Source organism: Eutrigla gurnardus (genome assembly GCF_963514095.1).
Source record: "Eutrigla gurnardus genome assembly, chromosome: 3".
NCBI lineage: Eukaryota > Metazoa > Chordata > Actinopteri > Perciformes > Triglidae > Eutrigla > Eutrigla gurnardus.
Window position 1 is genome coordinate 391,655 of NC_139917.1, and position 16,201 is coordinate 407,855.

Genomic DNA, 16,201 nt, shown 5'->3' on the forward strand with positions numbered 1-16,201 from the left:
AGCTTTGTAAATGATGAGGAGGATCTTGAAGTGGATATGCCAGTATTGGGAGCCAGTGAAGGTGTTGCAGGATGGGTGTAGAAGTCTCTTATGTCCACTTTTCTTTTTTTAGACATCCTGGCTGCGTCTTATTACCAAACACACATACACACGCACACATACGCACACGGACACCGATTCAAATTATAAACTCATGCTGCTGTGGAGCTGCATCAAGTTCCAGGAATCTCTAAAACAGAAAAATGTAGATAATGTACAGTGAATATAGTGTGATTGAAAACACAGGACTATCACATATACATTTACACACAATACTGTGTGTGTGGCTTACTTGCACATAGTCATGACGGAGGTCTTTGACTCTCGCACTGTTCCTCTCGAATGGAACTCGATATAGCTGCTTCAGTGAGATGTTGTGCTTTTTGAGGATGCGGGAGAGTGTAGATATGCTGACAGTGTTGATGCCAGTGAAGGTTATTTGATCTGCAAGGATCTGCTCTCTCAAATCACGAAGCCGGTTTTCATTATTTGCCAAAACAATATTGACGATGGCCACCTCCTGTTCATCACTGAACATAGCCTGCCTTCCACCCTGTGCAGGTCGTCTGGCAGTTCTGTAGAAAATGAAACATCATACTTTAAACCCATAGACCTACAGTAATACAGCATGTATTGTACTGTGCATTTGAACAATGTGCAATACTGTAATTTCTTTGGTACATTTTAGTGTGGAAACTTCAAAACATACCTGTTTTCCAGTCTGAACGTTCTAATAATTGAGGATACTGAGTAGCGACTCAGGTTTGGATGGACTCTCTGCCCAGCCTCCCTCATTGTAAGGCCATGATTTATAACATGGTCCACCAAAGTGGCCCTCATGTCATCGGATATTTGTCTTCTGTTGCCTGCTCCCCTTCTTTGTCCTCTTCCTCGTCTTGCTGCTGCTCTTCCTCTCCCTCTTCCTGCCTCCATGTTTCCAAAGTTGGCACAAAGGAGCTGAGCTCACATCAGGTGTATTTGTAGTGCTATGGCTTAAACTGATAGGTCTACAATTAGATGTTAAATGTTTTCATGTGTGTGAGTCAGTGTGCTTTTCCAATTTTAGTTGTGTTTTGTATTTTAAATCGATGTGTTTTCCCAATGATTGCACAAGTCTTCCTTTTTGAACAATGTGTCTTATGTTAAAAAACAGTGTCTAGTGTTTTGCAAGAAGTGTGTTGGAGAATTTCAAACACAGTGCAAAGCATATATTGTGTTTGCAGGTTTGGTGCTTTTGTTTAGGGCATGGTCACCAGCCACTCTCAGGAGAGATCAGGGTCTTTTTTGTTTTCACGATGGCAGCTAACTTATCTGCAACAGGAAAATTTGAGCATCAACATCAGGCCAGCGGGTGACACAAAGCCCTCTTTTGACTTCTTCTGCATCCTCTTCACAGGTCTGAAGGCTCCAACAGTCGCCAACCACAACCCCGCCAAGACGGCAGCCGTCCATCAAATAGCAGCAAAGACTCCGGCTGCCAGTCAGGGCCTGACAAAGCAGGCATCCCAGTACCCCTTACAAAGAAGTGGCTCAGCAAGGCTCAGTCACCAAAACAGCACAGGTAACTGTGTGTGTGTGTGTGTGTGTGTGTGTGTGTGTGTGTGTGTGTGTGTGTGTGTGTGTGTGTGTGTGTGTGTGACGTCACCTGTTGGTTTGTGGATTGATGTTTTGACATCTAAAGTTTTGCATTGCACACAAGAGGGTTTGGCTTTCTACAAACGAACGCTAAATAACACCAAGATTTAATTAGTGATGGAACGTAGCTAAATTAGCTAGTTAGATAGCAAGACCACCTCACGGCCGTGTTGTTGACCTACGTTGTGTGAGACGAGAGATGTAGTTCACTGAGCGGTTTCACACTAAACTAAATTATACAACGACAAACTGAGACTTTCTTCAAACTTTCCTTCTTAACTTTCTTGTAATTCGTGCTACAATTCAAACCAAATCCAAAAATGTTTTCTTTTTTCTGCGCTGTTGTCTAGCGTACAGAAATAAGGTACCATGGAGGGCACTGACAGGTATTTAACTTCTATCAGTCCTGGACCTCACATGAAAAAAAACAACAAAAAAAGCACATGAAACAATCAGGAGGAATTTGATGGTCCCAGTTTTAGACACTGACAAGCTCCTGGGTGATAGAGAGCAGTTTTCAGTGTTGACTGTGAGCAGGACACGTCAAGTGTGATTGGTTAGAAACAATGTGAAAACTTCCAGTAGCCATAGTTTGTATGTTTGGTACAACGTTTTAAAGTGATATCAGACCCTCCGCTCCTCCGCTGGATGTTTACAGCTGCACACACACACACACACACACACACACACACACATTAGGGCCAACCAGCTACGTCTCTGGAAGCTTATGTGAAAATAATGATCATCCCTCTGCAGTCTCTCTGTAATTACTCTACTGCTCATGACTTGCACTTGTATGCACACAAACACAAACATTATGTTCTTTGAATTTACCGTAGAATCATATTTGCATCTCAGCATGATTTAATCTGTTCGTGCAAACTTGGTGAAACAGTTTTCAACCAGTAAACACTAATTTGTTTACCAAGTCTGACCTTTTACGCTTCAAATATCATGTGAAAGCAACTTTAGAAATTATTTTGGTATCAAGACAGTATTTGACCTCGTGATGCAAGTGAGCAGATCCATGTACACTCGTTATGAAGCTTTCAAAAACACTGGTCCTATTTCCTGAAGCCTGTCTTCTTTGTGAAGTACTTATGGTTTCCTCCACGCGGGCTCTGTGAATCAGGGCTTCCCCCTCAATGTGGTGATTCTGGTCTGGAACTGGGCACCTGGCTGCCTCCCCTCTGTGGCCGGGGCCTGGAAGTCTCTGGGGCCTGTGGGGAGCCACTACTCACAGACATGCAGTCACCCACCCTTGCCATGGCTTTGTTACCACACACACACACACAGACACACACACACACACACACACACACACACACACTACCTATGCCCTACACATTTGATTCATTCACCTCTCTCTCAATCATTCACACACCGCAGCAGTGCTCAAGCGACAGTGGTGAGCAGTGTGGGCGTTTAAGCATCCTGTGGCTTTCTTTGCTCTTTTTGTCACTATTGGAAATACACTTTTATTGATATACTGTGTATGTATATATATATATATATATATACACTCAACAAAAATATAAACGCAACACTTTTGTTTTTGCTCCCATTTTTCATGAGATGGACTTAAAGATCTAAAATTCATTCCAGATACACAATATTACCATTTCTCTCAAACATTGTTCACAAATCAGTCTAAATGTGTGATAGTGAGCACTTCTGCTTTGCTGAGATAATCCATCCCACCTCACAGGTGTGCCACATCAAGATGCTGATCTGACATCATGATTAGTGCACAGGTGTGCCTTAGACTGTCCACAATAAAAGGCCACCCTGAAATGTGCATTTTTTTGCTTTATTGGGGGTCTGGGGACTCAGAACCAGTCAGTATCTGGTGTGACCACCATTTGCCTCATGCAGTGCAACACATCTTCTTCGCATAGAGTTTATCAGATTGTCAATTGTGGCCTGTGGAATGGTGGTCCACTCCTCTTCAATGGCTGTGCGAAGTTGCTGGATATTAGTGGGAACTGGTACACGCTGTCGTATACGCCGGTCAAGCACATCCCAAACATGCTCAATGGGTGACATGTCCGGTGAGTATGCTGGCCATGCAAGAACTGGGACATTTTCAGCTTCCAAGAATTGTGTACAGATCCTTGCAACATGGGGCCGTGCATTATCTTGCTGAAACATGAGGTGATGTTCATGGATGTATGGCACAACAATGGGCCTCAGGATCTCATCACGGTATCTCTGTGCATTCAAAATGCCATCAATAAAATGCACCTGTGTTCTTCGTCCATAACAGATGCCTGCCCATACCATAACCCCACCACCACCATGGGCCACTCGATCTACAACATTGACATCAGCAAAGCGCTCACCCACACGACGCCACACACGCTGTCTGCCATCTGCCCTGAACAATGTAAACCGAGATTCATCCGTGAAGAGAACACCTCTCCAACGTGCCAGACGCCATCGAATGTGAGCATTTGCCCACTCAAGTCTGTTACGGCGACGAGCTGGAGTCAGGTCAAGACCCCGATGAGGACGACGAGCATGCAGTTGAGCTTCCCTGAGACGGTTTCTGACAGTTTGTGCAGAAATTGTTTGGTTATGCAAACCAATTGTTTCAGCAGCTGTCTGAGTGGCTGGTCTCAGACGATCTTGGAGGTGAACCTGCTGGATGTGGAGGTCCTGGGCTGGTGTGGTTACACGTGGTCTGCGGTTGTGAGGCCGGTTGGATGTACTGCCATATTCTCTGAAACGCCTTTGGAGACGGCTTATGGTGGAGAAATGAACATTCAATGCACGAGCAACAGATCTGGTTGACATTCCTGCTGTCAGCATGCCAATTGGACGCTCCCTCAATGCTTGTGGCATCTGTGGCATTTTGCTGTGAGACAAAACTGCACATTTCAGAGTGGCCTTTTATTGTGGGCAGTATAAGGTACACCTGTGCACTAATCAGGATGTCAGATCAGCATCTTGATGTGGCACACCTGTGAGGTGGGATGGATTATCTCAGCAAAGCAGAAGTGCTCACTATCACACATTTAGACAGATTTGTGAACAATGTTTTAGAGAAATGGTAATATTGTGTATCTGGAATGAATTTTAGATCTTTAAGTCCATCTCATGAAAAATGGGAGCAAAAACAAAAGTGTTGCGATTATATTTTTGTTGAGTGTATATATATATATATATATATATATATATATGAATATATATATAAAAATCTCCTTCTCACCCCTGGTGGGGTGGTATCTGTGTCATCCTCAAGCTCGGGTCCTCTACCAGAGGCCTGGGAGTTTGAGGGTTCTGCGCAGTATCTAGGCTGTACCTAGGACTGCACTCTTCTGGACTGAGGCTTCAGATGTTGTTCCTGGGATCTGTTGGAGCCACTCTCCCAGTTTGGGGGTTACTGCCCCGAGTGCCCCCACTACCACGGGGACCACGCCAGCCTTGACCTTCCACATCTGTTCCAGCTGCTCTTTCAACCCTTGGTACTTCTCAATTTTCTCGTGTTCCTTCTTCCTGATGTTGGCGTCAGCTGGGATCGCCACATCTATCACCACCACTGTCTTCTGCTCTTTGTCCACCACCACTATGTCCGGTTGGTTAGCCAGGAGCTGTTTGTCAGTCTGGAAGCTGAAGTCCCACAGAACCTTGGCCCTGTTGTTCTCAGTCACCTTCTGTGGTATGGCCCATTGGGATTTGGGTACTTCTATTCCATACTGGTTGCAGATGTTCCTGTGTACTATCCCAGCCACTTGGTTGTGCCTCTCCATGTACGCTGATCCAGCTAGCATCTTACACCCTGCTACTATGTGCTGGACTGTCTCAGGGGCTTCTTTGCACAGTCTGCACCTTGGGTCTGATCTGCTCTGGTAGATCCTGGCCTCTATGGCTCTTGTGCTTACGGCCTGTTCTTGTGCTGCCATGATTAGTGCCTCTGTGCTGTCTGTCAGTTCTGCATTTTCCAGCCACTGGTAGGATTTCTTGATATCTGCCACTTCCTCTATCTGACGGTAGTACATGCCATGTAGGGGCTTGTCCCTCCAGGTTGTCTGCTCCTCCTCCTCTGCACTCTCATCAGGGTTCTGCTGCCTGAGACATTCACTTAGCAGCTCATCCTTCGGGGCCATTTTTTCGATGTAATCTCGAATTTTCGATGTTTCATGCCTCCCTCTTTCCGCTTAGTGTATAGCCTCAGGGTGCTGGACTAGGGGTGGAACCCTCCGTGCATGGTGAGGAGCTTTCTAGTCCTGATATCTGTGGCTTCTATCTCCTCCTTTGGCCAGCTTATGATACCAGCGGGGTATTTGATGACTGGTAGTGCTGTGTTGATGGCTCGGACCTTGTTCTTACCATTCAGCTGACTTTTCAGGACCTGCCTTACTCTCTGGAGGTATTTGGCTGAGATTGATTTCCTTGTGGCCTCTTCATAGTTTCCATTAGCCTGTGGGATGCCTTTTTCCCATATGTCTTTCCAGTGTTTTTCCACCTCAGCTCTTGGTGGGTCTGACTGGTTGTTGTTTCCCTGCCACTGAGAGTACACCTTGGCTGGTTCAGTGGAGAACAGCTTGTTTATTCTCCTGGCCTCTCCCTCCTTGGTGTATCTCTTCAACCGGGTGGCCAGAGCTGTTAGTCGTTGTTTGGCAGTTTCAAGTGCCTCTGGTATGGAGAGTGAGTTGTACTTCCTGGGTGCCCCTTTATTCACCATGTTTCCTTTCTGCAGTTCAGCGAGCTGGCTAACTTCTCTCCGTGTTGCCTTTATCTTGGCCTCTAACCGTCCATGGTGGGCACTGTTTGTTATGTCCCGAGCCCACCTTGTACCCAAGCATCTCCATGATTACTGTTGCTGTATTGTGTATCAGCTTGTTGGTCTCAGTGATGGTTCCTGTGGGGATTGTCTTCAGAGCAGCGTTCACATCCACTAGTAGATCTTCTGAAGGTACTTGGCAACTCAGCTTCGGTATTCGTTGGGGGCTCCAGGTTTCTAGTTGGGTCACGATCTTCCTTCTCAGGTCAGCAGCTCTTGTGTTGAGGCTGTTGGTATTTGTTGGGGATTGGTACCCAATCGCTGGTTGGGGGGATGATGATGACATCCCCCTGCTGACCTGTTGTCCTGGCTCCCCCTTGCGGCAGCATCGTTGTTGTATTTCATTAATCTCTAGTCGTGATAGTAGATTTCGGTTACGGATGTTGGAACACTGGGCTAACAGCTGTTTCTTGTTAGCCCTGATTGTGGGTTTTGAAGTATCCAATGGTCCCACATTCGCTGCATATAACCCCTCTCTCTGGGATTGCTTGTATAGTAGCATTCCAACAACTCCGTATTTTCTGCCCTTGTCCATCTGTGTTTCGTTCCAGTAGCCCATTTCTAATTTTGGTGAGCCTGTGCGAATTGTAGCCTCAGTTTCCTGTTCTTAGCTGACAGGAGTGGCACCCGGTGTGGTCTTCTGTGCTGTAGCCCATCCGCCTCAAGGCTCGATGTGTTGTGCGTTCAGAGATGCTCTTCTGCATACCTCGGTTGTAACGAGTGGGTATTTGAGTTACTGTTGCCTTTCTATCAGCTCGAACCAGTCTGGCCATTCTCCTCTGACCTCTGGCATCAACAAGGCATTTGCGCCCACAGAACTGTCGCTCACTGGATATTTTCTCTTTTTCGGACCATTCTCTGTAAACCCGAGATGGTTGTGCGTGAAAATCCCAGTAGATCAGCAGTTTCTGAAATACTCAGACCAGCCCGTCTGGCACCAACAACGATGCCACATTCAAAGTCACTTAAATCACCTTTCTTCCCCATTCTGATGCTCGGTTTGAACTGCAGCAGATCGTCTTGACCATTGTCTACATGCCTAAATGCATTGAGTTGCTGCCATGTCATTGGTTGATTAGAAATTTGCGTTAACAAGCAGTTGGACAGGTGTACCTAATAAAGTGGCCGGTGAGTGTGTATATATACTGTATATATATATATATATATATATATATATATATATACAGTATATATGTGTGTGTGTGTGTGTGTGTGTGTGTGTGTGTGTATGTGTATACACACACATATGAGACTTGAGTTGGTAGTGTAAAAATGTTGAAAATGTATTGCTCGTCGTCTTGCGGACAGATCTAACTAAGCATGACTTGAGACTTTTTTCAAATCGTCATCATTAAATAGTTATTTCAGCATCCTTTTTATCCATTTATTGGAAATAAATCCCAGCTAGATGGTTTATTTTGGGTTCATCCAGCTGTACTAATGTGTCTTGCTAGATACAGAGAATACAGCTCAGTGAAATTCACCGAGGACCACTGGGTGATGTTATCAACTCAGTCAGGATGGCGTTCGGTTTCCCGGCAACAGTAATAATTTCAGCCATGATGGATGAAACCTTGTTGGTGTCTACATGCAGTCAAACCCCCAAAATTCACTTTGCGTTCCCGCGATTTGTGGGATTCATCTCTGACACTCGCATTCTCATGAAGGTCGAGAGAAGACGAGAGACCCGGGAAATAATGAAGGAGGGAGGAAAGGAGGGAGGGAGGGAGCAGCAGAGAGATTATTCAAATCCCACCCACTCCCCCTCCCCCTCCTCGCCATCAGCATCCCTTCCTCCTTCTCTCTGTGTGTGTGTGTGTGTGTGTGTGTGTGTGTGTGTGTGTGTGTGTTCATGTGTTTGTTCTGGCTTCACAGAGCTTTGGAAACAGCCGTAAAATAGAGGGAGTGTATTGATGCTCGTCTTTGTCCAACCAACAGGCGTGTGTGTGTGTGTTAGAGCAGCAGACACACACACTTCAGTGGGACGGATCGCTGTGTTTTTCAGCAGAGATGGACTACAAATCGTCACTGCAATGAGGATTTTCTCTCCTCCCTCACACACACAAGCACACAAGCGTGGCCTCTTCTCTCCGTCTTGATTGTCGGATGATTCACTACCACCTGGGCGGCCGTGAAACCACAACGCTATTTTTGGCACCATTTTCTCTTCTTCTACCATCCGTGCTACAGGAACCAGTTCTCTTCGTGGCTTTGAATGGATGAAGGGCAGCAGACTCCCCTTTTCTTCCTTTTTTCTTTTTTAATGCTTCTGTAGCAAGTCAACATTTTCCCTTTTAAATTCAAATACCTCCACGTGGCTGTCACAGAGATGCGAGGCGCAAATTCCAGCTGCAAAAAGTATTTTCTTTCTTCTCGACGTGGAATTATTTTCACTTACTTCTCCAATTAAAGACAAAAAGGGGGAAATGTTTGTTGTGTAGTTATCTGGAGAGTTAAGACTTCAGGCGCATTTTCAAATGTTATGCTTTAAGAGCATTCAAATCACAAGTGAATCATTTCCTGAAATATTTGACAACGGTAAGTCGGTCAGACGGGCAACGCTGGAAATCTAGACCACAACAATAAAACTGGGTCAATATTTCCTGCAGCCCAGGACTGTTTGAGAGTCTGAACGAGAAAGTGCTCAAACTTCTCACACAAAGACGATCCAGACTAGAAACATCCATCGTAGAGCGTTGGAAGACAAGCGGAGACAATGCTATGGTCTCCCAGACTTTCGCTGTCCAACTTCCACGTGAAGCTGACGGCCAAAGGACTTTTCCGAAACCTTCAGCTGCTGTCGGGATGCAGGAAGAACACTGTGGTCTTCCACGCAGGTCTGGATATATGTCGCTGTCCTCCATGTCCTCCCATCATCCACCCATCATCCACCCATCTATTAATGCCAACAGGTTGATCTTTGTAGCGCCAACCTCCAAACCATCTGTGACCCCATCCCATCCTCCATAGCTGCTTTTAGAAATCCTGGAGAAAGCTGTGATGTTCTGCTGTTCCCATCGTACTGCTCTTTACCGTGTGTTCTCAGATGACCAATTATTAGAGGCACATGGCCGGGTGAGGTTTAGGTGGGCTGCACCAGGCTGTGCCTTGTGTATCTATTTGCCATAATACAATAATCACCTTTCTGGACCTTTTTTTTTTCACTTAATTTTTAGTCATGGGATGGCAAGTCTGACGCCAGACCAGCCTCACAGGCCACTTCACCCTCTCACATCACCTTCTCCTCTAGCTCCTCCTGTTTTGCTGCATGGAGTCGGCAGCCATTGTTGCCTCCATCTCTCCACAGCTGTGGGGCGTTTAGCATTGTGAGATGCCACCGATGACGTACAGGGTTACAATACTTGTCTAACGTAGACAAGTCAGCACGTGTATGTGTGTGTGTGTGTGTGGAAGCTTTCTGCTGGATTGCTTGAGCAGTGGAGTGAGGAAGAGCTGCCGGCTCCTTTTAGCTGTGAGAACCACGTGATTCACATACACAAACCAGACAAATTTGGTTTTTACTTATTTAAAATCGTGCTTTCTGTATTTAAAAGGTTTGTAACCTTGTAAGTTGTTCAGTTTTACTCATTTAGTCTCTCAATGCTTCATGACGTTGTTACTCCACTGATCGTCTTTACTGCTAAATTGGTGAGTTCGCTTACCGTAAATCCTCTAATATAGGCCTATCCTTTATTTACTCAAGCGCATCGCGGACTAGGCCTTTATTGGAAGGAGGCCAGAATTTGAGACAGGCCTCTGTTTCTATTTTAGCAAAACACACTACCAGTAGAATGAATAAAAACAAGATTTTGTGTCTATTTGAACTAGGGATGCAAATTATCGAGTAATTCATTAATCGATCGATCGATGATTGATTAATTGATAAGCGGCAATTCTTCTGAGAAGCTGAATTTCCCTCCGAATAGGTTCCATCTACTGTATACGTAACATAAAATGCTATCTTCCTTATGATATAAAGAAAAATGCAAACCATATTTTGAATAATTTTATTTTAATGCATCAATTTGGTGAATTTTAAATATGACCAATTTCTTACAAACTGCTGGTGCTATTACAAATGTTGACATACTAAATGGGGTTGAGGAGTTTAAGCATTCAAGAAAAGATGAAAACAAAAATGACTAAAACACAGTGCTGAGCCTTTATACTATTAGTTTATTATGACTATTATTATTATTAATATAAGTGGATGACTATTCCTCAGCCTTCCTTGGTGTTTTGGTTTTGACTCAAGCCTCGTTCACATATGTCGCCACTCGCCCATCTCTGAGCGACAACTGTCAATGAATGGGAATGGGAATGTGGCCAGGAAAGGCGATGCGATGTGGGCGGGTACAGAGAGGAAATCAGTTTAACTTTCTGCGATGCAAGTGAAGCGAGTACCAATCGGAATGTAGAATATAGATGATTGACAGTTGACGTCAACAGAGAGTTCCACAGAGAGTTGCCGCTTGAACTAGCCGTCGGTGGCAGTGAATTTTTTTGCCAGCAAGTAGAATTCAGCGAGAAAGCGAGTGATGAGCGAGTAGCAACGTATTTGAACGGGGCTATATGCGCCGTCAAACTAGCGAGCTGGGGGGGGGGGGGGGTCTCCATTAGAGACCGGCCGTCTCATAACGGGGGGGGGGTCGTTATTTACCTCCGCCGACAGCGAGACTGGCCAATGTTAGAGTCCGGCCGGTAATAGAATACAGGCCTATTTTAGAGGATTTACGGTACTTTCATTCTCTCTTCTCATTAACAAATTGGCTGGCTACAATGGTCGCCCGATGCCGCCCCGGCGAATATGTAGGTGTTTTTCGCGTTTGGTGTGAATGTACCTTTATTTTGACTTGTAAAATAATGTTTTAAATTCACAAACATCATAGGCTAAGTGAAATTCATGGTACAATTTGGATCAATCAATTATTTGTCTCTCGCCACTGACCACGTACGTAGGCTATTTTTTTCCAAAATAAGGTCCAATGATGGTCCACCAGAAGGAGCTCGACATAGCCGCTCTCTTGTTTCTGTAGCATTAGAGCCTGTTGTGGAAAAGATTAATCTGTCCAATAAAAATCAACAATCAGGATCAGCTTTTTCTCCAAGGTTTATTCGACAAAGTATTTTCATCTGCAGACCAAAATAGTTTGCGCCTGCCTTCCTGTGTAAAGGTTCAGAGACAGCAGGAACGACCCTGAGTCTAACAGCAATCTCCCTTTTAAGGAGGAGGAATCTGTAGACAAAAGATGGTTCATGTCCTTTCTTACAAAGACAAGATGTACAGACAAAGACAAGATGTACAGAACACAGATGTCATAATGTCCTCTGAAATGATCTAATGTCATGTGGCACCCATGCTCATATCACCTACAAACAGGCATTCATTTTAGTCATAGCATAATAGTTGACAAGAGGAGATGTGGATCAACGTCTGACCTGACAAAGACTCCGATTATAAATTACAAACATCCAAAATTCCCATTACAAGCCTTGTCCATTTTAAAGTAGCCTACTATGTGGAGGATGTCTTTGTAAATGACTCTTTGGGCTCAGCCCAAAGGTTAGCATTATGTAAGCATAGAGTGAAGCTTCAGGCTAAATGTTGCATTCTCTCTTCAGTCTCCGCTGAACACCGTGAATGAGTGAACGTTTGAACACATCAATAAAACTGATAGTGTTTGAAGAAAAATAACTCACTCCCAGGCCGTCTTAGATGATCAGATTTGTGTTAAGCGAGCTTACAGAAAATAAAATATTGGGATGTGCATATAAAGATAGATATTAGAACTGGGCCAGCTGTGAAAGATAAGAGCTGAGATAATCCACCAAAGACACACCAACATCTTCCCAGTTAGACTTCAACATGGTAGGTTTGCCAGTATCATTAGGCCAGTGGGCTTACTCTGAAACATTTATTCTCTCATGTGTCTTGGCTAAATGACTCCCCAGTTCCATTATCATCTTTGACAAATCATCGTATCTTTTTACGAGTTTTTCTTTCATGCTCAGCAGCAAGTTATCATCAAATCAGCTCATGGTCTGCATTTGTTTTTTTACCCATGAAAACATGCTCGTCCTCGTTCTCTGGTAAATACTCAGCTCAGCCTGCTGCCGTCGGCTTGTTGCTCTCGTCAGTTGCACTGCGTCTGTTCCTGCCGGGCCACTTGAGCCCAGCGCGCACGTGTTTGGCTGAAGTGTTTCCTTGCCCAGTGTGCTCCACAGACCCACATCCCTGCTGCTGCCTGCCATCACCCTGAAATGTAGGTTAGGGCCGGCTTTAGTCACCACATGTGCATGTCCGCACACAGACAGGCACTCTGAGGCTGACCACTCATGCCAGCTTTAATCTCATGTGGAGGTTTTTCCCCCAATGTGGTGGCAGATGAGGATGGTAGTTTGGAATATTGCCCCCAGGCACAGCAGAGATGTACTGTACACTAGATTGGCAGTAAAATAAAAAAGTAAAATAGCTATAGATGTTCCCTGTAGAGATCAAGGACGATCGTGTGCAGTTTATCTTTTTATCTTGAGCTGCATCTAGAAACCTCATGTTCTTTACACAGTGTCTGCCTCTGAAGCCAAAAAACACTTTCTATTACACTCACAAACAGCCAGTGGTTTACTGGTTAAGTGCACTCCACTTTTGTGCATTCATGTCACAGCCGTTGCTTAACCTCTTCATTAACGAGGAGCAGAGTATTATTTTGAGACTGCATTTCTATGCATTTCTGAGCATTTCTATTTTTGGACATTTTTTATTCAACATCTGTTTTTTGTTTTTGTTACCCTTCAGTTTGTCTCAGTTCAACCTAGTCTCTAAAAATACATTCACATACAACAAAACAGGCTACAAAACCACAGTGAGCTTTAGGCAACAAACTACTTGTTTACTTAAAAAAACATCATGGTTTGGATTAAAATTACTATGAAATTGAAACCAAATAAAACAAAAACCCAGCAAATGTAATTGGTTCTCCTAGACTGAAGTGGACGTAGTTATCATGATGTCACCCATGGTTTTGAAGTCTAAAGTTCGGCATTTTGGCCGTTGCCATTTTGGATTTGGATCCATCTTTGATAGCAAGGCCGGTCTAGCAAAGCAAAGCGATCTGTCACAAGCTAGCCACGCCTCAGATGACTTGCCAATAACGTGGTTTGGCTCACCTATATGACGATAATCCTCTGTGTAGTAGTTGTACGTCAAGCTGTAATCCCAGACTGACTGGTTCGATACTCTCCACAGCAGTGATGCCAGTCAAAATGTATGCTTTTTAAACACTCAAATATGGCAGCATCGAAGCAGGTCCATGCTGCTTGAAATTGCCTGATTACTGAAAGATGACAGCCCCACTAGGGTTGTGAACGATAAACCGATGCGACCGGATATTCGGTTCAACAAGTGAGAGATACGGCTGCATCGGTAGCAGCCTCCTCAATCAATACGAATTATCAATGAATTCCTAGATGAATCGGTTATAGAGTCATGGATCGGGTATCGCAAGACTTTGAAGCGGTTGGCAGCATTACACCAGCGTCTCTAAAACAACGCAAGAGCTGAAGCTGCCGCGAAACGCCGTAGCTGGCTAGCTTATATGAGTTATAAACAAGGGACAACACGGAACATGGAGGGGGTGGAGGTGGAGAGGCGGGCGCAGCACAGGTAGGCGGATGCGACGCTGCCGTGGGACCGCAGGCACTCCACGACCGCACGTGAGACGCGGATGGCTTTGAATGTCAATCGCTTGTGTCTCAACTTGCGCCACAAGAGGCGGCCGCAGTACGGGTAGCGTCCACGACACTGTCCTGGACCGCCATCCAACGATTCAGCCAGACTTTTTTTTGGTCCATGTCTAAAAATAAATACATTGACATGTGATTTTGTTGTTCTGTTTTTTTTTTTTTTGCCAGTGCCATACAGCCATAATGTTTGGGGATATGTGGTATTTTACATATTTGAAAAGAAACTATTGTACTGTCACTTTCATAGAATTGGCTTCTTTATTTAAAAAAATATCTACAACAAATATTAACCGTAGAATTGAATCGTATCGTTCTTACACTGTATGGAATTGATTCGAATCGAATCGGTCTGTAATAAAAGGATATCGTTTTTGAATCGAATCGTAACCTGTGTATCTAGATGCATATCGAACCGTTTATCACAGAGAGATGTGCAACCCTAATCCCCACACAATACAACTGCATTATGAATTATGTTTCAACTGTATTTTTTCGTGGATTGTGTTTGTGCAACACAACAACACAAACTAGTTAAAATGAGTGCGTGGAAGTCTTCACAGGGACTTGCCCAACAGACATATTTGTGAGGGGAAACTATAAATACAATGAAACTAAGGCTTTTTTTCTTGGACGACAGTTGTCATCTCCACTTAACTCCTTGATTTGATAACATCAACAGAAATTTGTTGGACAGAAATCGCAATTGCATGTGAGCATAAATAGATCCTCTGAATCAGTCACTGAATCCATTTATGCACATTTACTTTTATTTTATATTTTCTATATGTGATCTGACAGGAGCCAACCACTTTATAAAATGTACCCATATTTCTTTCTCATGCTATAACCAGATAAAACCATGTTATAATGCATCAGAATACTGGAAATAACATCTGCCCTGTAAACATTTTCCCCAGAGGCTGTTAAATTTTCACACCAACATGTTTTTACTTCCGACACCCATGAATGCACGTGTCCTGTTTGAATCAAGTCCTTTTGTTGGCAAAACCTAACCAAGAAGTGTTGCTGTGTTTTTGTTTTTCATAGTTATTTTAACCAAAACCATGATGGAGGGTTTTATGAAAACCTTACCAAATAGTTTTGTTGGCGAAACCTAAATATATAGTTTTGTAGGTTTTTTTGTTTTGTTATTTTCTTTGTTACTACAGAAAAAAAAAAAAACATTTCCCTGGATACGTAACAGAGTTATGTGGGAATGTGATTTTGGACGGGTTTTAAACTGCGGTAGACACAAACAGATGTTTAACCATTTTAAACCTGAGAACAATCCAAATCTGCATTTTTAAGTCTTTATTATTAATAGCATTGCTTATTCTACCATTAGTGACAATAGACAAATAACTGAATCATTTGTATTATCCTGATAAAACTATATCCAAATTGGCTCTTCAGTGCATGATGATACTTGGAAACCATTGTTCCACAGTTATATTCTCATCTGTTTGTCCGTGGTTTCCTGTTTCTGCTGTCTTTTGTGGACCAAGACTCGTCTGTCATCCTGTCCTCCTGCTCAATGATCATTATAAGAAAGACGTACAAAAATGACTCGCAGTTTGTTGCTAGGTGACCAGGCGGTCTAGTTTGCATGTAAACATGTTGAAAAATTGACACTTGTGCTCTGCATGCTTGTTTCCATGGTCTCCACTGTACACACAAGATGAATTCTTGCAGGTGATCATCAGCGAACATCATAGTCCTCTGTGTAGTCCTATGTAGTCCCCCTCATAGTCCTCTACATAATCCCCTTCATAGTCCTCTATGTAGTCCCCCTTATAGTCCTCTACAAAGTCCTCTGTGTAGTCCCCCTCATAGTCCTCTACATAATCCCCTACATAGTCCTCTATGTAGTCCCCCTTAGTCCTCTAGATAATCCCCTACATAGTCCTCTATGTAGCCCGCTTATAGTCCTCTACATAGTCCTCTGTGTAGTAGGGATGTCCCGATCCGATATTTGGATCGGATCGGCTGCCGATATTA

At 43.9% G+C, this 16,201-nt stretch overlaps 1 protein-coding gene across 1 annotated transcript in view; it reads left to right on the forward strand.

The window, feature by feature from the left end:
* mtus1b (microtubule associated tumor suppressor 1b) overlaps positions 1-16,201 on the forward strand; it is a 90,872-nt gene that overhangs the window by 30,196 nt on the left and 44,475 nt on the right. Inside the window, exon 4 of the mRNA XM_084004966.1 lies at positions 1,436-1,600. Within this exon, the coding sequence (XP_083861092.1) occupies positions 1,436-1,600 (165 nt within the window). The remainder of the gene's footprint in view (positions 1-1,435; positions 1,601-16,201) is intronic.